Here is a 21,508-nt window from a genome sequence, read left to right as displayed (position 1 = left end):
TTGTTACTGACCAAAACACACCTCAGGCCAGTCTAGACCTCGCTCATAACGCAGTTTTTCTGCAAGGCTTCATCAGCATAAACGGTTTCTTACTATGTTATTCCTCAGTGTGGGGAAAAATAAAATGTTTTGAAAGAAAATTGCTTGGTGATGCTGTCTGGGGGTTGGCTGTGTCAGAGCTGCTGCAGCGAGACCGAGCTGGGACGCACTGAGGGATTTGGATGCGAGGGGCTGGATCCTCAGCACCCTGCTGTAAGTGTGCGGCTCCCAGACAGACAAATTATTCCAGACACCCTTCCTGCCTGTGATATCATCTGTACTTAAACGGCAGGAGATATGCAGGCAGCAATCAGATAGCTGAGCTGCGAGGAGAAATATTACAAGAGTGCGGCTGAGAGCAGGGGCTTTGCTTGCTCCAAAATTGAATTCCCGTCCTCATAGGAGATGTAGTCCTGCCCCCGTGTGCACAGCTCCGGTAATAGCACTCTGTTTTGGTACATCCTGCGTGGGGCACAGCAGCAGTGGGTGCGATCACTGCGCTTTACATTCGGCCTGCAGCAGTTCTGCATTTGGGACTGCAGAGCGCTCGCCTCCACACATCCAGCTTTTTTTTTTTTTTTTTTTCTCTCTCTCTTTTTCTTTTTTTTTTTTTCCCCCCAATTGAAAAATATTATTTCTTTTTGTAGACAAGTGAAGCCTGTGACAAGTTTTAAATTGAAGTGGGGAAATTTAATGAAGCTTTTTTTTTCAGGTCATGGTAGATTATGGACTTGTTTGCAGTAGGGAATCTCAAGACCAGAGGAAAAGATTCCTGGGAAATATCACTGTTATGGGATGACATCATTTTGTACTAGAAGTTGGGTAGAATTTACAGAATTGTTGGAAATTTACCGTAACACAAGGGGATGCATCACATAACTACCAGTGTTTAACCCATTCATGTGGCCACAACCTTCTTTAATAACCTTTACCATCTAAGAACTTGAAATAGCAGGAAGTGTTTTATTTAACCTTTTCTGTGGGTCTCATATCTCATATATAGGAAAAAAAAAGAGCCTAAAAATAATCCTATACTCAAACTCACTTTATTGAACCCACCATCACGGAACTTGCATATCCCACAGGGATTTTGACAGGTGACTTCACTCTCCTCTTCCCATTTGCAACATGTGTATGACATTTCCCGAAGCTCCCTCCTCCAAATGTATTGAGACAGTTGTTTTTCACTGTTCCTAATGCCTGTGTCACCCCATCTGCTGCTCAGCAATTACTTCTGTCCCATTCCCTTCTGTTTCTTATTAATCGAGCTCCTTGTGCAATCCCATGTCACACCTCGCCTCGCAGCTCCTGCTGCCCTGCCCTGGCTGCTGCCAATTAGCTCCCATCCTTTCTCATCGACCCTGTAGCAAGACTCTGTCCTCGCACAGATCACTGGAGGAAGAGGGGACAGGAGCAGTTCCAGCACTGTCCTATCTGCCTACCCAGACGCTCAGAAGCAGCAAGGGGGTCTCCCAGGTGGAGCTTGTTAGTCAAAGGGCAGGTGCTGGCACACAAGAGAATGACACCATTCCCCGCCATATAAAAAAGCCCTGAGAGGTCAGCAGGGTTTCTTGCTTCGGGCTGAAGGAAGAGGAAACCAGAGGAGCAGCATGGTTTTTGGTAATTTGGGCTTTCAGACCTAGACGTGGTGCAGGGTCTGGGGTCGTAGGGCTGAAGAGCTGATGGACTGTGTTCCTGCAGCCTCACCAAGCACTGCAGAGCCAGCAGGTGCTATCTCCTATGATGGCTGGTACGGATTCTGAGGAAACATTTTCAGCTTAGGCATTCTTTTCCCTGGAGAAAAATCAATATTAATGCTTCTGTGATTACTGCTTGCCTTCCAAATGTGCTTATGATCAGTTCAAGAAATTTGACAGTCACGTCACTCAGGATGCTAAGAATACAACAGAAACAGCTTTTAAATGAACCCTTCAACTCTTGATATTTGTGAATGAGATCCAAAGAACATTACTCATTTATTTTTCAGGAAAATGATTTCATTGACATGAACAGGCCAAAGCCTGCAAGCTCTATTTTGTGATTGCGGTTCCCTTGCACTTTCAGCTACATTTTTATGATTTTATGTGCCCATGCCAAGACTTGAACATCTCCCAGGATAACAAGAAAAACAATTCTGATTTTCTATTTAAAACCCAGGCTGCTTTTAAGCCACGTGCATGTATCAGGCTTCTAAAACATAAATGTGTTCTGTCCCTCACTTCCTTTCGTGACTGACTATATTCAACTCACGAAGTATTTTATGCAATATTTGTTTTGTCATAAATCTATGACAGAGTTGAAAAAAACCTTCAATAGAACCTTTATTCTTCACTTAGCTGAATGTCATGTTTTAGGGAAGATGACACTCTCTATTTAATGCCATGTAAAGAGAAGAGAAGGGGGGGAATGTATGGACTCACCTTCTGTTTTCGGTTGCTGCAATTTTTTATGAATGACTGTGGTAATGAGACCATTTCACCTGCACAGAATGCCACTTGCTTGTCATTAAGAGGAAACAATGTCCAGGTTTAAGGCTCATTGTTTCTTAATCAGGTTCATGCTGATTGTCAACAGATGAATAATTCTTCCTTGTACATAGACATGTCTCAAACTTCTGGAGTTTTAGGTCATGTTTTCCTGTTGTGTTGATTCTTTCTATCCCATTAGTGAGAGATCCAGTGTACCAGGAAAATACAGAAGAGACTATGGAGACGTTCACTGTGCAGCATCTTCAAAAGACACTGATGCCTGCCAAACCCCGGATTTTATTTCTGTAAAAGCTGAGGGTGTCCCACGCTGCCGTCTCATCACTCTGCTGTACTGCGCAAGTCTCCCAGAGCCCAAATACTGCGTAGTGTATGTAACATGGTGTGCACTAGTTCAAACACTTCCAACAAATTAGCTTTTTTGCTTTGCCAACTTCCATATGTAATTTCACAACATCTAGTGTTGAGACAGTGCTCTTGTTTGGACAGTACAAATCACTCATTGTACAGCAGGGCGCCTTTGTTAACAAGCTGGGTGTAGCTCACATTTTTGTTTAATTCTTCTGGGCATTTCTCTAACAAACAAGTATTCTTTAGGGCTCAACTTAATAATCAATACAGTTTTGTTAGTTTACAGAGCAGATAATTACTTTATGGGATGACTTTACAAGGTCAGGGAGATGTACTTATATAGTCTGGAGCATGAAGGCAGAGAAACATCTCTATAGAACTCAACAGCAACAGATTTGCAAGTAACAGACTACACAACCTTTCCCACCATGAAGATGACAAGAGCTGCTGCCCTTCTTGGGCTCCTGTTTCTTGTCTGCTTTTCTGGTAAGTTGTTTTTATTATAGTCTCTCCTTATATCTCTAGTCATCCTGAACTCTATATAGTTCAGGATGCCTTAATACATGTATATATGTATCCAAAAGAGAGCTTAGCTTACTGAAGAAGTGATGATTTAGTAATGCTCTCTTTAGTAAACTCTCTTTTAATGAACTTTATCCATGTGCAAACATTACTACAGGTCTAGTAGGATGCCTCTGTCTGATTTAAACTTATTAGACTTAGCCGGGATAATAGTGCTGCAAAAGGAGAAAAGTTTATATCCTATTCCTTCTTTAGCAAGTCAAAGCTTGTACTTTCACCAGTAATTGATTATTATTACTATTATTATTTTTAATCATAGGATATAACTTCTTGTTTACTTGGACTGGATAAAACATTTACAAAACAAGTAATTCTCAGTAATAAGAAAGTGTATTTAGTTACTCTGTTGGGAAATTAATAATGCAGAGAAATTTTAATCAAGGACACTGTAACACTTTTACATTTTATAATCTCCTTTTTTTTTGTAGATATTGTTTCTGGTCAACGATGGGTGAGTAGTAGATCTTCTCTGTCATTTAGTCTTGATTTCTAAGTGTAGATGAATAATTCATACTCACGCTGTATCCCAGGGGAGTCTTGAGGAAGAATAAAAGAAAATGGAGAGAGTCAGGAAGGAAGAAGAAAAAGTTCTCCCAAGAATTATACCACTTCTTTTCCCCCAAAATAAGAAAATATCTTTGTCAGAGAAAGACACCTTATCAGATTGGTGATAAAAGATGGTAATTAATAATGCAGAGTGAGAGCCAGCATGGCACAGAGGGCCAGCAGGAAATCTATACAACTTTTGAATAACTGCCTAAATATCTTCCCTGTCCTGATTCCCTGAGGAGTGATCATTTTTGTCAGTCATGCACATCTACAGTGCTGAATGTCTTAATGGTGAAAATGTGTTTACGCATACTGTAGGAAACGATATATTTTCTTCTTTCCCTTCACCATGGAGGAATGACAAAGGGGAAAAAAAAAAATTAAAATGACCACCTGTAGCATCCCTGTGCTTAGAAAACATGATGAACATGAGCAGATCCTTCCCTCCCCTTGGAGAAACTGCACATCTGTCCTTTTTAACAGGCCTCCTGCAGCGTGTACCGGATGGCGGATAGGAGCAATCTCGCCTGTCCCAGGGACTTCCAGCCTGTCTGTGGCACCGATAATGTGACGTACCCCAATGAGTGCTCGCTCTGCAGAGAAATCTTGTGAGTACAAGATCACCTGATTGCCCATAATGATGGTTCAGGTAGCAGATGAAAGCCTTTTGAATTGTGACTAATCGTGGGGTGGACGGGATTTTTCATAAGTTTCAGTCTTCCCTAGTGCGCAGGATCTCGTCAGGCTGTGTCTCTTCCGTGTCAAAACTCCTAAGTTTGATTAATTACTGGGGCTTTACGAGTGGAGAGACTTAATGAGTGAGATGACTACATGGCATCAACAGGTTAATCTTTCCTTTCCTTCTCTCTCCTAGTCGTAACAGAGTGATTGACAAAAAGCATGACGGAAGATGTATAAAGGTAAGGGCTAAGATTGACTCTTAAGATATCCTAAGATACTCTAAAATAAAACTTCAAAACTGCTAAAATTTTTATGAAAATGAAGAATTTCAGATCTTCACTTTTTTTTTTTTTTATTTCCATTTTGAAAAATGCAAATCTGCTTCAACTGTGAATTTTGAAATGTAATCTTATGCCTAACACCTGACGGAAAAACAGAAGCTTTTGATTTCAATAACACTTCAGCATTGTCAAAACATTTCCATTTAGATTTAGAAAAAAGTTTGTTGAAACTCAGAAATTCCCAGAGGAAGTCGGGATTTTGACTAAATGATAATTTGTAACAGGAAAAAAAAAAAAAAGATTCTATCAAAACATCTATCATAAGATTTGTTTATCAATATATAGAGCTACCATAAAGTGGAGAACTGGCTCTATTTTTAGATTAGTGAGATAATGTAAAGAAACACTCCGGCTGAGCAATTTACCATAATGCTACAATTTTCATTTCAGTACACTCAGAGTAATTACAGGAACACTGAGGTGAGCCTAAACTCCATTTTCAAGTGGGGCAGACGTTTCACAGCAGAAGTCGCTGCCACCTAAGGCATATTAGGCACAGATCCTGTGTGACTGTGTTCAGGGTGGAAATCCCCAAGATGATACTGATGAAGCCCATTTGAGGACAGGAGAAAAAAAAATAAAAAATAAAAATAAAAATAGATACTGCAGGATCTGCCACAGCCATGTCCTCAGAGGCAGAACTTCACCTGCTTGTGCTCCCTCAACCTCATGCTGTCGGGCTGGAAGCTCAGTTCCCATAAATCTCTGTTCCCCATGAGCATGGGAAGAAGGGGAAATATCTCTTGCACCATGCACCGTTACACAGGAGTGATTAAAATGCTGATCTATGCCTGTTTCAGGTTGATTGCACCGGCTACATGAGAACGACAGGTGGTAGGGAGTCGTTCTGCACCCAGCAATACAACCCACTGTGTGCCACCAACGGGGTTACCTACAGCAACAAGTGCAGCTTCTGCACGGCAGTGGCGTGAGTGCTGGGCTGGGTGCTGGTGTCAGTATCTGTAGGGTATCTGCTCCTGAAGTGGCTGTGATGTGCTTGTTCATGCTCAATATGTTTTCTTCCCGAAGGAATGGAGAGGACATCGACCTGCTCATGCCTGGAAAATGCCCCAAGGTAAAGCTGAGAAGTCTGCACTGTGAACTCTTGTTGTAATGTGCTACACGATGAAAATTCAGTGAGTCATAACAACGTAAGAGAAATGCCTGCACTCTGCTGGCGTATTTGGCCTGGAAATAGGATTTGAGGAAAACAGCTGAAGTATGCCAGGGTCAAAGGAACAAAACTCACATCTCCAAGGTGCAGTCTCCACCTGCACAGCTTCTGACCTGGGAACAGAGCAGCCAGATGATGCTGAAACCTTGATTCACTGGGAGAAGAGAAGTGCCTGAGGAAGGGGAGCAGACTTAACCCTCCCAGGGGAGGGCAGGGGCTCAGCCAGTGCCAACACCAGCAGCAGATGGCATTCCTCATGTGGGAGAACTTTGTACCATATGCTTTGTGACACCCCACTTTTTAGCAGCCTCATGTTGGGCTGCTGAACCAGAGCAGAGCAACCAGCAGGAGGGCCAGCCTGGAAGTATTGGTGTGGCCATTTCACTGCTCTGAGGGTATTTATTAGATTTCTTTCCCAATTTCCCACTTTGTACCCTGTCAGGTGAGCAGGTTAGGTTTTCAGAGTTGTTAGAACAACAGCGCCCTGCACCTGAAAAATGTTTTTATGCTTTGCCATATTGTAAACATTAAATAGACATAAAGCAGACATAGGAAAATATGGGGAACAAAAGCTTCACAATGTGTTGCAGTTCCGTAACACACGGATCGACTGCAGTGGATTCAAGAGCACCGATGTCTACTGCACCTCTGAGTATATGCCCCTCTGTGGCTCTGACGGCAGAACATATGGAAACAAATGCCACTTCTGCATTGCAGTTCTGTAAGTACGGCGCTCAGCACACAACCAGGAAAACACTGCTGTGCCCAAGCCCCAGCGCTCCCGTTAGCCCCTCAGTAAATCCATCTCTGCTCCCTGTCCCTCTCCTGACGCTCCCTTGCCTGTGCCCCTGCAGGCAATGCAGATCTTAAACACAAGTGAGTCTTCTCCTCCCCTCACAATTAAAGCCAAATTCCCATTCGCAGGCTTGTAGCATTCCTGACTTGCTCCCTGCGAGAGTAATTTAAACCCTAACTGTAGGACGAGTATCCAGAATTACAGGGTTTGTCCCAAATCTCTTTCCTGTGACAAAACATGTAACCTGGGGAATCGGGTGAAACTGTAAGTGAGGGACTCACATGGATAGCATGGAGGGTTGGCTTACATGGGTAAAGTTAGCAACAGCAGTGGCGGGACTATAAAACTACCTTCCACATCTGTAATTCTGGATTCTCTCTTTCTCCTCAGGAAGAGCCGGGGTTCCCTGACCCTCAAGCACCACGGTAAATGCTGAGTGTTGGCACATAACCTTCACCCTTGCCTTTCTCTTACAAAGCCCACAGCTCCAATGTGCTCTTCCCTGCTCCCTGTTGTACGTTGGTTTCTGCTTTGATCCATCAATAAATTAAAACCTGCCACCCTCTTTGCCATGGACTATTTGTTTTCTTCTTCAGGATAGGAGTAATGGTCTTCAGGCTTTTAGGTACTTATCTGTCAGGCAGGAGAAGTTTCGAAATAAACCACAATAAAGACTGAAGTGTAACACCCATCACAGAACAGCCCAAGCCCTCACGAGAGTACGTCACTCCATACCAAACCATCAGAGGAGAAAACAAGCTGCTATAAAATACTACTGCTTTCCCAGATTCTGTGTTTTACAGCATATAAATGGATTTGTGTTGGACGGACAGAGCCTGGCTTTGTAACAGCACTGAGCCTTGGAGGAACTGGTCCTTTTAGAAGCCTTGGCGTGAGGGAAATGGCCCTGGGGTAGTGTGAATGGGAAACAATGGGCCAGCCCTACCTGGGCATGGGGCAGGTCTGGCAGTGCATTAAAAGGAGGAGGCTTATGGCAAAGGGAGGAGACTATCTCATGGGGAAGAAAATTAGGAACTGCTGCTTCCTTGAAGGGTGTGTGCCTCGAGACTGTGGTGATCAGCAGAAAATTGCAGCAAGCTGGGCAAGGCTTTAATGAGCCTAATGAGGAGCAGAGGAGAAACTAGACTGGTCTCAGGTTTTTGGCTTCTTGGAGAAGAGATCTGAAAAGTTGCAATTAGGGTGCTTGAGGCAGAGGAAGGATAAGGGGCCCTTAAGGAAAAAGGTTTTGGATTCTGTAGCCATAGGAAGGAAGAGCCAGAAGAAGTGCTGGTAGCTCCGAGGTGGTTTCTGTCTGGAAAAAAAAAAAAAAAAAGGTGGTATATGGAGATGGTATCTTTGTGGGAGGCTGAAGAGTGCGCTGGAAGAGCAGTGATGTATATGAATGTTCATGACGATGTGCCATCTTTCTGGGTGAGTCAAGGAGTGAGTATGCAAACAGCACAGGCAAAAAGTCCCAAGTGCCCCACTCACACCCCTTTCCCCTTCCTTTCTCTACTTCCAATTCTCTTGATACGTACAAAGGCAGTCGCCTGTTAAGGCTGATATTGAGGACAAAATCTGTGAATTCCAAGCTTCTTCTCTAGGCCTCTTTTTACTGAAGTAGGCCATTTCTTGACCTAGAAAGGTTGTAGGTGCTTCCCACCAGAAGACAAGAAGCTGTCTTTCCCTTAATAACAGGCCAGAGCAGTGCCCCATCCTAGGAAGAGGGAAGGAACTTTTACATGATTTTTTTTTCTATTAGTATGGGCGCTATAAACTAAAGCATGCCTGTGTGCCTGCTGGTAAGGAAATACAAACTGGAGAGCCATAAGCTCACTGCTAACCTGCCTATGGGAAAAACACACGTATGAAGAAATGTTCTAAGTAGCTGGTGGATGTGAGCAGGGACCTTCAGCAAAGGATACCGCTTGGTGGTAATGTCTTGTTGGCCAAGGGTTATAGCCTTGGCAGGACAGTATTTCCAACAACAAGATCCTATGGTGAGCCTCCTCGATAATACTAGTTTGTGCTGGAGGAAGCTGGACACTTGTGTAGGAGCTCAAAAGGTTTTGGAGAAGCTCAAAGAGAAGCTGCTCTTCTAAAGGGAAATGGAGGGCAAAGGGCAAGTGCGGGGTATATGGCCATATCCCAGGTGCCTTGTGAGCCTCCAGACCAAAAAAAAAAAGAGAAGTCAGAGGGACAGAAGAATTCCCCACCTCCAGCAGCAAGTGGCCTCTTTCACACATTATAAAGAAGTGGAAAGAGGGGTAATCAGGATAATCACCTGTTTGCTAATTTAGTCTCTTCCTTTCTTTGGCCCGCTAGGGATTGGTCCCTGTAGTACATTTTCTAACTAACCCAATCAGTTATGCTGCAGCAAATAAAATGTTTGGGTAGATAAAGAGCTGAGGTATTAGTGCTGGGGTGGTGAGCAGTGGCGTTTGAAGCTAGAAAAGGCAAACAAGTGATTCTGCGAGTGGCAGAACTAAGCGTGATTTTGAACGGTGCTGCGGCTGGCGGGCTTGATAACTAAATTATACGAGAGGCTGCGTTGTGAGCTCACCCTTAATAGACATCTGAGAACTCACCTGTCAGTCACGGTTCCTCTCCTGTGTGGGTTTTATGATGTCTAGCGAGCGGCAAACTAATGCTTTTCCAGATGCAGGGCAGTCATGACATTGCTCTCTTGCAGAAACGCTCCCTTGCCAGATGAAGATGTTAGTGGAATTCTTGGTTGCTAGAAAAATGTATAAAATGCTTTCTTTTTTATTTTTTTTCACTCCTATGCCAAACTTGGTTAGAATTAGTTAGAATTAGTTAAAATTAGAATTTAAAATTTGCTAGGAAAACAAATAAGCAGATTTCTCCATACATGGTACACTGATAACCCTTGTCTCCTTAGGAATGCATACTGAAATTTTAAAAGATTATTCCTATCTGAACAGAAATTTTGCAGACGGTGCAGATGAACACAAATCTTTGCACAGAATCAGCTGGAAATGGAGCTCAGGTCTCCCAGTTCTCCATCAAATTCCCTTAGTTGCCACTTGCCGTGGGAGCAGAGCCCTAGCATATGTTTGCGAATGTGAAAAGCCGGCAAACATTGACAGCTATAGTTTAAATAGTTCAGGGAGGAGAGGCAGCAGTCCTATGTGGGGCTCTCCACAGAGCTATGTCAGTGTCCTTCTCCACCCCAACCCAACAAATTTAGAACCATCCTCAAAAATAGCCAGGGAACAACGTATAATTGGTTTCACAGACAACACATTCTCATGCTGTGATTTATTTCGTAATGTCTGGTGAGTGTCATCACGCCGCGCTCAAAGCCTCGGAGCTGGCATTCAGCGAGGACCCAGAGAATGAAAATTACCAGCTTCCCCGATGAATCACCGCTTTGAAAATTCACCCTTGTGAGAATCCTGTGACTATTTAGAAGGAAAAAAAAAAAAAAATCACAACAGATATTACAGGCCCGAGTCTATCACTCATATAATTAGCCCTTTCTAGGTTTGATGTGGACAGGGCAGCATTCTTAAAGCACCATAAACACGGACAGGACCAATAATGGCTTTAGAAATGAAGTGGAGAAGTTCTCACAATTAAGGTGAGGAATGAGGACAGCTATGGATGGGTGCATAAATACACAGAAAGGCAGGTCCGTGAGCACACTGTGGGCTCTGGGGCTGAGACAACACATCCCGAACAGGTTGCTTGCCGTGGACTAAAGAGCTAGCTGCCTGCAGCATGAAGGCAACAGGCACCTTAGTGCTTCTCAGCCTGCTGCTTCTGTCTTTCTTCTCGGGTAAGTTATCCTTCCTGTAGCCTAGAAAGAAACTTTCCTGACAAGAGCAAACTTCAGAGAACCTTGATCACCAGATGACGGGCTTGAAGATAAAGCTGAGCAAGTAGAAAATATCTGCGGGACTTGCTCACTCGTGTCACATATTTCCACTCCCTGTGTGCCTCCGCAGTGAATAACACAGTGGAGGTGTCACCGGGAGACAGAATGAGCAAATTGTAAGCGGCTCTTTCAGCAAATGTACCAAAGCAGAGTGTAATTACGAGTTTTGGTACAAATGTTCGCTGGAGAGTTTTGCTGAACCAGTTAGAGAATAAACTCACACCTCAGGGTCATCAGCTCCTGTTTTGATCCTAAACATCTTGGTATTTGGTGTTTTCCTTAGAGATGTGGAAACGTAATTAGATGAAAGTTTCAGCTTCCAAATACATTGCAGAGAAAAGCTTGAAAATTAAATTCAAATGTCCTCGAGGAGCCAGAACAAAGAGGGCAAATTAAAACGATCCAGCATTTATTTATCTTGAGATTTACACGTCTCTCTGATGATCTGGGGAAAATGACTGATGGTTTTTGAATGTATAGGGCACACCAGTGCCATCAATTGCTTGTGTCCAGCTGACCCAGATCTGGAAGGCTTGTGGTGGCAGTTATGGAAGACTGTGCAGACCAAGAATTATTTATACTTGTTTTTCTGTGAATAATTTGAATAAAGAATTCACTGGAGAAAATTGTGGGCTGTGCATGGAGAAAAGAGGTGAATTACTTTGTACGCATTATTCATAATGAAATATTCATCTGTCTCTAATTGAGTCTTAATTGGGTCTGGGTTCCGTCAGAGTGCTGAAGCTTCCTTCCAAGGCCAGGCAGAATAGCAGCAAACTCTGTGATCTCATATGAAATAAGCAGATGTCAAGAGACATCCTCACAAAGTCTTGTGTAGCTGCATGTAATATTTATAAAAACTATCTAATGAGCTATTTTGTAAATAATATGCAGATAGCCATAACGGTGGCTTCCCAAAGCAGCCTAGCCTAACCCAAATGTGACAGATGCACCGGTGGCAGGGATAAAACACCGAGAGGCACGACAGTTAGCAGAGGAATTCAGGTGGGCTGACGGGTACTGGTTTGGCTGTGGGTGGGATTTGCAGCCTGCGTGGCATAGCACAGGGGCCTCCCGCCCTCTCTCCTGGTGCTGAGCAAACTGCTGCAGTGCCCCCAGGCCAAAACCCCAGCTGCCCAGCTTGGTGCTGGCTGTTCGTCCCTCAGTGTCATGCCCCAGCTCCTGCACATCTGCATGCGACCTTCCCCAGGCTCCCTGGCACAGACACCACAGGCTCGCCCGCCCCGTGGCTGTGACTCGAGCTCCGCGCCTGGCTGCGGTCTCTGCAGCGAAGAAGTGCAAAGAGGATGGGCTGATGAGCCTCAAGACCAGAGCCTGCACTTGCAGCGGGTGTTTCTTCTCTCTCACTGCCTGGCACTGCCTGTTCTGCTCTGGATCACGCCGTGACATCTCTTTGTCTCACTCGGGATGAAGTTGTTCTGGGAACGTCTCGGGGCTGTGCCGTACTGCGGATGGCTGTAAAACTGACCGCAGGGTCTCCTTTGCCACCTCCACAGTGGGGTTTTATTAACAGTACCAGCCAGTTTTGTTATTCAGAGGTGCAGGAGCCTAAAAGCCTTACAAGTCAATACAGCTTGAAAATCTCTGCCGAGAGTGGTTCAAATCCGATACGGCAGCCTGCTTCCCCGGCAGTGGCTGCCTGCCAGGGAGATGGGTTTATGTGTCTGCGGTGCAGTTAGCAGCTGAATGACTGATTACGTGGTATTTTAGTAACATTTTTTCAAAAAGCAAAATACCGAAAAGCAATTCAGATAATGTATTTCCTACCCCCTCCTCCACCGCACAGGATGGCAGAGCAGGGAAAACCTGGTGTACGTTGCACTGAGCTTTGCAAAAGGATTTCTGACTTTGGTTCAGCTTCTCTCAGAAAATAATGCTGATATGTATAACATCGCTGATTGTTTATTTATTTATTTTTGTTTAAATTCCAGATGTAGCAGCTCAAGACATTGAAGAGGTTAGTGCAGCTCTTTGCTTGTTGAATCTGCATTTTTTTTCCTGATTATAGAAGAATGGTTTTGTAACAGATCTTGGTGCGTGGTAAACTGGTTTTGCTGTTAGCTGGGAGTAGGTTGGTCCTTCCAAGATGCTCCAATGTCTCGGGAAATTCCCCATGGTACAGGGGGTGTTATGTGTGGCCACACTAGCAAATAGCCCAGGGAAATGGACTGCTGGTTCAGCAAATGCTTCCCGTGATTCAGTCCAGAGTGCATGCGTGGGGCTGGGTTTGTCTGCAGCACTGCTTCTGTCCACTTTGCTCCCCTGTCCAAACCCCTTATGTAACAAATGGGATATTCAGAGCTGGTTATTCCCACAAACTAGGCCCATCTAAAGGAGACCTACAGCTTATGGTTTTCCTCTCTCTCCGCCGGGGAGGCAGGGAGCTCCGCGAGCACAAAGCCGCGTGTGGTTGCACAAGGCGCGTGATGCCACTTTGCTGTGAGCTGACTTGGGGCCAACTGCCTGAAAGAGCATCAATGCTGACTCTTCTCCGGCATGCCTAGGCTAATCCACTTGTGTCTTCGGGACGTTAGGGTTTCTCCCACCTGGCTACAGTTTCCCTCCTCAACGACAGGGCAAAAAATTCCCCTGAAAGAGTGCTGCTGCTAGTTCTGGCAGGCCTTTTTCTTCCATGTAATTGGGCCATGTCATCACTGCTGTGTTAGTCCTCTGGGCGGGAAGAGAATTACATTAGTGATCTTGTTTCCTATTTGGAAAGCAAAAGAGAAAGTATGGGAGACCTGAAAAGACTTTTTTGGTTATTGTTATTATTCCTTTTGCAGATCTGTAAAGAGTTTGTAAACAGGAGCGTGTACTGCACGAGGGAGTCCAACCCTCACTGTGGCACGGATGGCGTAACGTACGGGAACAAGTGTGCCTTCTGCAAAGCAGTTCTGTAAGTGAAAGCAGAGAGAGTCAAAATGAGAGGTAGAGCTGTCTTGATTTCCATGTCTGTAATGCTGGTCTCCATGGAGGGTGGCCCTGCATCCAGGCTGCTCCTCTTGTACAGGCCAGCCCCTGGTCCTCACCAGGAGGAATATTTCCTCCTTGGAACAGAGCTGCATGAATGCAGGTTAATTTTAGATCATTTCTAGGCTTTTTATGATGTTAATTACAATGCAGAGAAACAGCACAGGGTCTGGGAGGTAATTGCACCTGCCTATACCTCCTGCATGGACTAAATCGGTGCACATCTTCCTCTGTGTACCAGAGGCTGAAACTCCCTGTCCACACCTTTGGATGCAGAAAAGAGTCTGGAGGAACACAGGGGGTGAGCTGTGCCACATTATGAGTTGAAAGTTTGAATGGACTTTGTGGAACAAGGCACAAAATCTCAGAGGAAGAACTGGAGAGCCTCTGTTTCCTGTGCTCTGTCTCCTTTTAAAGGAGATGTAATAGGAGTCAGCACCTCTGGACTGAATGGACTTGCAAAACATCAGTTTCTCCTTATCAGTCCTTAACATTTGGTGCACTCTGAAGGCTGCCTTATCCTAGGGGAAATTAGAGAGGAGCAGGGAGAGGAAAAGATGGCTTGATGCTCCCTGTGAGGCCCTGGGGTACTCTAGCATGAACCAGGCAAATGGTCCTGTTCGGGTGGATGAGCTCCCTGTCCCATGCTGCTGTGCTCGTGCTGCCTGTCATATGCTGCTTTCTCTGAGTCTGTCTTGCTCCTTTTACAGGAGGAGTGGAGGGAAAATAAGGTTGAAGCACATGGGGAAATGCTGAGTCCTCACCATCTCTGAGCACCGAACATTGATCCCCCTTCAGCAGCGGTCGCAGGCGCCGGTGCCTGGGCATGGCAGCAGCTTGTCCTTGTCTCCTCCGTCTCTGCTCAATAAAACAAAACTCAGCAGAATTATTTGGCTGGATCTTTTTTTCCATAGCACCCAGGAAAGTGCTTCCATGCAGCCGTGCCAGCACTTAACGTGCGGCTTTGCTGCGCTGAGCTGTTGCATCACACAGGTGGGAGCAGCGATTCCCACGGCCGTGTCCTCCTCCCCGCGCTGCTGTAGCTCCTCGGTTCTGTCCCCCTGACACACAGACACATGCCTGCTGGGCACTGGGGGTGGCATCATGAACCTTTGCTCTTTGTCAGCATCCATGGATGTCCTTCTTCTCCTTCTTCTTTGTCCTGAGAGGGGACTTTGAGTTGAAAACTGTGAACCCACCAGCATTAGCTTCCTGTTCCAAGTAGCTTCTCATGGTAATAAAATTGTATTTAGAAGAGCACGGATTGTGTAAGTGTCAATAATTAAAAAGAAAGTTCCCTGGAGGAGAAAAGCTGTAGGTTTTCTCTCACCACCTCCAGGATAAACTCCCCCTGAATCACACATACCCCTTGATTTTTCAGGGACAAGAATTTGTACTTATTTATGGAGGGGAATGCACACAAACTTTACTCCTTTCTTTACTTTTCACACTGCTGCACTCTCTCTTCTTGATGCTGGTTGGAAAACCCTTCTTTGTGCAAACGTGAGAAAATAAATTCTATAGTCTCTTCCCATTCACCGTGTAAAATCCACACAGGGAAATACCTGTGGCATCTCCTTGTTAAAATGTTGGCAGCAGATCAATCAGACACTACTTTCTTAATGTTAAACACTTACCCTTCAAAGGGAGCTTTAGATTTTATCATGAGCCTCAGGGATCAACATATTTTGCAAGCACCTGGGTGCTGAGCATCTCAGCCTCTGGATGGTGTTTGGGCAGAGCTGGAGTGTTTGCCTCTTGTGCCACAGCGCAGGCTTTGAACTGAGCTGGGGCATAGCGCTCTATAGCCGGGGAGAAAGCCCTTGTTTGGCTCCAAAGTGTTGCTTTAGTAACTCAACAGCAAGACATCCAGAGCATGGGAAGGGCTGAGGGGAGGGAGAAGCGCCTCCTGCACAAGGATGGGTGGTCACCAAGGACACGGCTGGGGGACTGGAAGGACCTTCCTCATCCTTCTCCCTGCCTGGAGCTGGATGACCATGTCCTATCCTGCCTGAGCTATCCTGTGGTCTATATTGGGGCTCTGGAGCAGCACCATAGTCAGGTCACAGGAGCAAAAATACTTTTTTTAAGATAAAAAAATGATGTTTTAATAAGAGAGGATATGGGACATCTCTATGCCTGAGGTGGCTCTCAGTGACTCCAAAACCTTCACAACATCTCTCCATACCTAATCCTTTTTAATCTGCAGGCTGGAACAACAAGGACAGATCACAAGAGAACAGAAGCTGTGAGACTTCTCTGTTCGATAATCATTCTGTATTTTGCTGTCAGTGCAAATAGTGAATAGAAACACCTCTGCACCCCTACAGAATGAACCACCATCTGCACCACCTCTGCTGGCAGGGTGGAAAAGGGGTCCAAGAAGTGATGAAACTATTTCCCCATGCTGATATGGGTCTACAAGTGCCTGGGGCAGGAGCAGGCACAGCTTACTGTCCTTTGGTCCATCACAAAGGCACCTGCTGGCTGCAGAGGACAAGCTCGGGGTGAAGACTCAGTTCTTGGGGATTCACAGCGTTGTGCAAACCCAGGTGACATTACGTCCGTACAGAACAGATCTTGGTAATCACCCAGCTACTCATAACTGTAATCACAGAACACAATTGCACCTGGAAGCATAAAGGCAAAGCGATACCGGGAAGTTCCTCCTGACGGCCCCGGCCGTGCGGTTTTGGCACGACTTGCCAAGGGAGGGGAGGGCGCTCACAGCGTGCGTGCCTTTGTCAAGGGGTGTGCGACGTGAGAGCCCTGACAGCTGTTCCCAGCCCTCAGTCTCAGGGTGCCAAAGTTTGCTTTGCTGTAATTTGCTAAACAGAGGGGCTGTGAGACACCCCACTGACCTGCCTAGAGGAGATTTCCTGGGGGCTGCATTTAACCCTCCATCCTGGAGGTCTTTAAATATTCCTTGGGAGCTTGTCCTGCCTTTAGGACTTTCCCAAGGCCTGTCCCTTTCAGGACAGTGCGGTGAGCAGGCGCTGTGCTCCTGCTCCTGCAGGAAAACACCATGCTGCTCAGGGTGTGATGGGTTCAGCAGCTGCCAGAGGGAGCAGAGGGAGCCGGCAGCAGTGGGGTGGGCAGGCAGGTGCCACGGGCCCCCTGGGGACACAGCCCCAGCCTCCACACCAGGCTGATGGAGGTGTCCTCCCCAGGGAGAGGACAGGAGAGGCAGCACTACATTGAGCAAAGGGTCCCTGCACTGTTTGCTCTCTGTTTTGGAGCATGGCACTTGCTTTCTCTGCAGGATGATGGGTGCTGGGGACAGAGCAGGGCTGCAGCTGTGGCCGCAGCTGTTCGGGCAGAGCTCACTGCTGTGTCCGGCCCCGGTCCCAGACACATACCCAACCAGAAACCAAATGTTCAGCCAGTATTTTTCCTTTGATTTCCTTCCTCCACATTTTAAGATGTGAGATTATTATTTTTTGTTTGTTCTGTGTATTTTTTTTTCTTGGTTTTATTTGACAGCTTTGAAAGATGAGTGAGTCATGAAACACTTGAGATCTCTCCCCTATTAGATAACACGAGCATCTCTGCATCTCTGCAGCTTTTCCTCTCCCTGGGGAGGGAGGTCCTCGGGCACGGGGCCGAGGCTGGGGTGGGAACTGCCCCAGCACCTCGGTGGCTGCCAAGCCCTGCTACTCACAGGAGAGTCCCGTGCTCCCTGCACCAGCCCCAGCCCCCTCTGCAGTTAAAATAAGGAAGAATTACATCCTTGCATGGTTGCTCTAGCTGAACGAGAGATGCTGCTGGCAGCTGAGCACCCTGCTGTGATTGGGCTGCCCCCGATAGAGGGGAAGGATGCATTTCCATCTCGCAGCTCCGCTCTGCTAGTGGTGCGGCTGATATTTGGTGTGTCCGGGCTCTTGGCCCATTTAACTGGTGTGCTCCACCGCTCCCTCCTCCTCCCAAGCACGGGCACGTGGCCCCGTCACAACTCAGTCAAATCCTTTGTCCTACTTCTTTCTTTGACATTCACAGCGTTTGATGAGGCTTTTTGAGCTGCCACGGTCAATTTGAGGATGACGGTGCTGGCTGCAGGGTTCCCAGAGCTGGGTTGGGGAGGGAGCTCTGGACTCAGTCGTCCTTCCAGTTCACCCTCTTCTCCCCATGAGGAGGCAATCCGGATCAAGATAGGTTGGAAGGGACTTTGGGAAGTCTCTAATCCAGCCTCCTGTTATGGCAGGGTCAGTTCTGAGGTTAGAGCAGGTTGTTCAGGGCTTTATCCTGTCTAACCTTGAAACCCTCCAAGGGTGGAGAACACAAGATCTCCCTGGGCTTGGTCCCAGGGTTTGGTTGTCATCACAGTGAGGAAATTTTTCCTTGTCATGTCTCCATTCTGAGCCTCTTTCCTTTCAACTGCCTCTTGTCCCCCAGCCCTGCACCACTGAGGAGCCTGGCTCCGTGTGCTCGGTACAAGCCTCGCAGGGATGGGTATGGGCCATACCACCACCAAAATGTTCTTCTCACCACCCAGCCCACCACCCTCAGCCTCTTCTCACAGGGGCTCCAAGCCACCAGTAGTAACAGTGGCTCTCCACTGAGCTTACTCCCATTTTTCATCATCTGTCTTGTGTCAAGTGAGGGCAAAACTGGAGGGAAGGCTGAGTTATGGGGCCAGGAGAAATAATTGCTCAGGAGATGGGGGGAGAACTGTACTGTAGGGGACTGAAAACACGTAGGTGGTGACAACTGCAAGGAGCAGCATGAAGGGGTCAGTGTCCATGGGGCAACAAGGGGCCAAACCTTCAACAGGATCATCTCTGGGGTTACTGGATGGAGCAGGGCTCTGGCAGAGCCCCAGCCCAGACCTGAAAGATAAGTTCAAAGCTGAGCTTCTGCTGGTGTTGCCCTGACTGACCTAAGGCCAGAGCCGAGGAGCAGCGCTAGTGGCAGGGCTTTGGTCCCAGCTCGGGCGGCGAGGCTTTCCCACGGAGGTGAGAAACGTGGTGGTGCTGCGTCATGGGGTGCTTCCCCTTCTGAGCTGAAATTGCTCAATTAATTGGGAGTGAACAGAGATGCTGGTATTGTGGCAAGGGCTGACTGAAGCGGCTCTGGCTTTCTTCACCAAAAAAAAAATAAAATAAAAAAATCCCTTTGTGCCTTTCTCTGGGAGGGTGGCTTCTGTGGAGTCACCTGTGATAAAAGCATCGGCTGCTCTGCTGCCCAGGCCCTGCCCTGCAAACACGGGGATTTTTGTCATCTAGCCATACCGGAATTCTTATCCACAGCCACATCCAGCAAGCAGGCGCTCGAAATGATGCTGTCCTATTAAGAAAGAGCTGAAAGAGACTTCAAAAAGCTTCCAGAGCCGCTTCCCAGCCCCACGCGGGGACTGCTCTGCCCAGGGCATCCCCACTAAGAGGCTGCAGCCAGTGGAGCCCGGCTCGTTCCCGGCTGCCGGGCTCCCTCTCGTGGCTGCTGGGCGCACCAGTGTCCCCCCTGCACCTTCCTGGGGTCCTCATGCTGGGCAGAGGGGTGGCCGGACCCCAGGTGGGAGCTTGCTTAAAACGGGAGGGGCCGACAGCCGAGCTGTGCGAGAACTGCAGCAGATTTATTCAGCCGCAGAGACTCAGAACTTTGTTTTACTGCACCAGGCAGCTGCTCTTTTCAGGATGGGTTCCTATTTTGCTGAGCACAACAGTTGCTCTTGGTGAATTATGCAGCTTGGTGCAGGGAGGCATGGCACTGAGCTGTCCTGGCAGACTGCTGCCTGCCTTGGCTCTCCCTCCTGGCGGTCCTTTGGCCCCTCTTTGGAGGCTGCTGTTGGAATAGAGTGCTCTGACTGGGTTTCCTGGGCCCCTGCAGAGTTTGTTGCCTCTTGTCAAAGAGCTGAGGGACAAAATGTGGTCTCAGAAGATCTCCTTGATGTTAAAATAATATGGCGATAATCAATGACTTGCTTGGCCTGAGATGGTTCAGCCTGCTGTCTTCAGCCTGCTCCCCCAGGGCATCGCTCACCTCTACTGCAGGCATTGGAGAAAAAAAAAGTCAGATGCAGCTGAAATTAGCAGGAGTTTGAAGCTTTGGTGTGGGGAATATATATCGGTTCTGCTGTTGCTGGTTGCAGGTGATGAGATTTGCCATAAGCAGTGGGACCCCAGGTGTGACACCTGCTCCACTTTTCACTAAATCCATCTGAGGCTTGGGCTCTGAAGCTCTTTCTCTCTGTGACAAATGAGACCATCACTTCATACCTTTGTATGGGAGCAGTCCTGGCATCGTGCAGTGCTAGTGTTCGCTGCACCGGCAGGATCCCAGCACCCTGCTGCTGATGGTGCCCAGCTCTTTGCTGGTGCTACAGGGTCCTGCCAGCCCTGTAGCATCACCCAGGGCTTGGTGGCATCTCTCCAAGGCCTGGAGAGATGCTGCTGCTGCTCCTGGTGTCAGCAGGGGGAGGCTGCAGTACCAGCAATGGGCACCGGGTGCTGCCGCAGACTGCGGCACCGGGCTGCTGCGGGCTCGGGCAGGGGCATTGGACAGCTGAGGCTGAAGATTGAGGAAACCCAAAGGTTTCCTAAAGTTGTGTTAGAGCTCACAGCGTTGTTTTGCAATGGATTAAAACCGACGCTCTGTTTTCAGTCCTCCTGCTGGCCTTTGTTTGGGTGGGCTTTGTGTCTTTGGCATAAGGGGTGCTGTACCCCCCTTCTAGGGCTTTTTTTTCTGGGTGAAAAACAAATGAAAACAGTCTTTAGCAAGTGCATGTGCTTGTTTCCCCACTGGCACCCCTGGCAAGTAGCAGGGACCCTCCACAGCAAAGAGTAGTGGTGAGTGTCCTGCAACGTGCAGTCCATGTTCTGCTTTGGAGTTTGATCTTTACAGTGATTTAGTGGGAAAATATATTATGGAGGAAAAAATAATGAATTTCCTTTCTGGAAAGTGGAGTTCAGCATAGGGCAGGAATAAAGGAGAATGCAAGGAGCTGATAAAGACACGCCATGGTGGGGAGACCTGCTGATGTGGGTGTACAGGACCTCCCTTGGGGTGGAAAAGCTATAAATTGGCGAAACCTCTAAACCTGGTGGGAGAAAGAACTGGCATAGCTGCACATACCTTCATGCTGCTGACATGTTTCTGTTTACCAGATAGGGGAACCTTGATTCTTCTTGCATAAAGCTAAATTCAGGAAGCTGTCTCCTGTGGGGTGGTGAAGGCTAGCTGAGCCAACCTGTGTGCTTGTAGGTAGCTCGTTCAGCTTTCACCAGTCAAACCTTGCCTCTGCTTGAGAGCAGATCGATGCTGTTGGGACAGAAGGCGTGACAAGGTGCAACTAGAGATGAGCCTTAAACCCTCAGCTCTTAGCAGATGGATAGTCCTTGGTGCTGGTACTGTGTTAATGAGAATGAAGTGAAAGGCACCTCAGCTTCCCTGCCTTCACATGGCTCTGTCACTGCTGTGTTGGTGGTGGAAATATGAGAACTGAAAAGCATAGTGGGGTCTTCCTGCTCAAAAAAGGGGAGTTTAAGACATGTATGGGGTCAATGGGAAGAGTGTCTGGGGCAGACGAGCAGAGTAGTGACAGTGTGGATTGGGGGGGGGATACATTTCCAACCTTGCTCTGTTGCTTTCAGGGTCCTTCTGTGCTGTCTTGAGAAAGTCCTG

The 21,508-nt window shown here is 47.1% G+C and overlaps 2 protein-coding genes and 2 long non-coding RNA genes across 6 annotated transcripts; 2 read left to right on the top strand and 2 right to left on the bottom strand.

The window, feature by feature from the left end:
- Positions 1-1,069: 1,069 nt before the first annotated feature.
- Positions 1,070-2,916, bottom strand: LOC311444736. Its single transcript, XR_014698030.1, has 2 exons — positions 2,460-2,916; positions 1,070-1,833 (listed from the first exon to the last, which is right to left on the bottom strand). It is a non-coding gene; the product is annotated as an uncharacterized lncRNA (long non-coding RNA).
- LOC311444716 (ovomucoid-like) lies at positions 1,605-7,564 on the top strand. Of its 3 annotated transcripts, XM_084536091.1 has the most exons (10): positions 1,608-1,659; positions 2,707-2,895; positions 3,156-3,362; positions 3,887-3,909; positions 4,491-4,615; positions 4,882-4,927; positions 5,830-5,957; positions 6,059-6,104; positions 6,794-6,924; positions 7,390-7,564. In XM_084536091.1, exons 3-10 carry the CDS (start codon positions 3,305-3,307, stop codon positions 7,433-7,435), a joined length of 603 nt encoding a protein of 200 aa, XP_084392217.1. In that variant the 5' UTR covers positions 1,608-1,659; positions 2,707-2,895; positions 3,156-3,304; the 3' UTR covers positions 7,436-7,564. The 3 variants fall into 3 exon arrangements, with proteins under 3 accessions (XP_084392218.1, XP_084392216.1, XP_084392217.1); XM_084536090.1 differs by having other exon boundaries at positions 1,606-1,659; positions 2,707-3,362; XM_084536092.1 differs by lacking the exon at positions 3,887-3,909 and having other exon boundaries at positions 1,605-1,659; positions 2,707-3,362.
- A 3,179-nt stretch (positions 7,565-10,743) lies between these two features.
- LOC311444723 (serine protease inhibitor Kazal-type 6-like) lies at positions 10,744-14,665 on the top strand (the record flags this gene model as incomplete). Its single annotated transcript, XM_084536102.1, has 4 exons — positions 10,744-10,801; positions 12,853-12,878; positions 13,705-13,817; positions 14,602-14,665. The coding sequence occupies 4 exons, from the start codon at positions 10,744-10,746 to the stop codon at positions 14,645-14,647; spliced, it is 243 nt and encodes an 80-aa protein (XP_084392228.1). The 3' UTR covers positions 14,648-14,665.
- On the bottom strand, positions 12,817-14,764 carry LOC311444735. The gene is made up of 2 exons (XR_014698029.1): positions 14,656-14,764; positions 12,817-13,815 (listed from the first exon to the last, which is right to left on the bottom strand). It is a non-coding gene; the product is annotated as an uncharacterized lncRNA (long non-coding RNA).
- Positions 14,765-21,508: the final 6,744 nt, after the last annotated feature.

Source organism: Aythya ferina (genome assembly GCF_964211825.1).
Source record: "Aythya ferina genome assembly, chromosome: 14".
In the NCBI taxonomy this organism is placed as follows: Eukaryota; Metazoa; Chordata; class Aves; order Anseriformes; family Anatidae; genus Aythya; species Aythya ferina.
Note: the sequence above shows the minus strand (reverse complement) of the source record. Positions and strands in the feature narration are given on the sequence as shown.

Excerpts from the sequence above, each read along its gene's own strand:
- LOC311444716 (XM_084536090.1), top strand. The coding sequence starts at position 3,305 with ATGAAGATGACAAGAGCTGCTGCCCTTCTTGGGCTCCTGTTTCTTGTC. Across the intron at positions 3,363-3,886 it reads GTTTCTTGTCTGCTTTTCTG|ATATTGTTTCTGGTCAACGA; the intron begins GTAAGTTGTTTT and ends TTTTTTTTGTAG. Across the intron at positions 5,958-6,058 it reads AGCTTCTGCACGGCAGTGGC|GAATGGAGAGGACATCGACC; the intron begins GTGAGTGCTGGG and ends TTCTTCCCGAAG.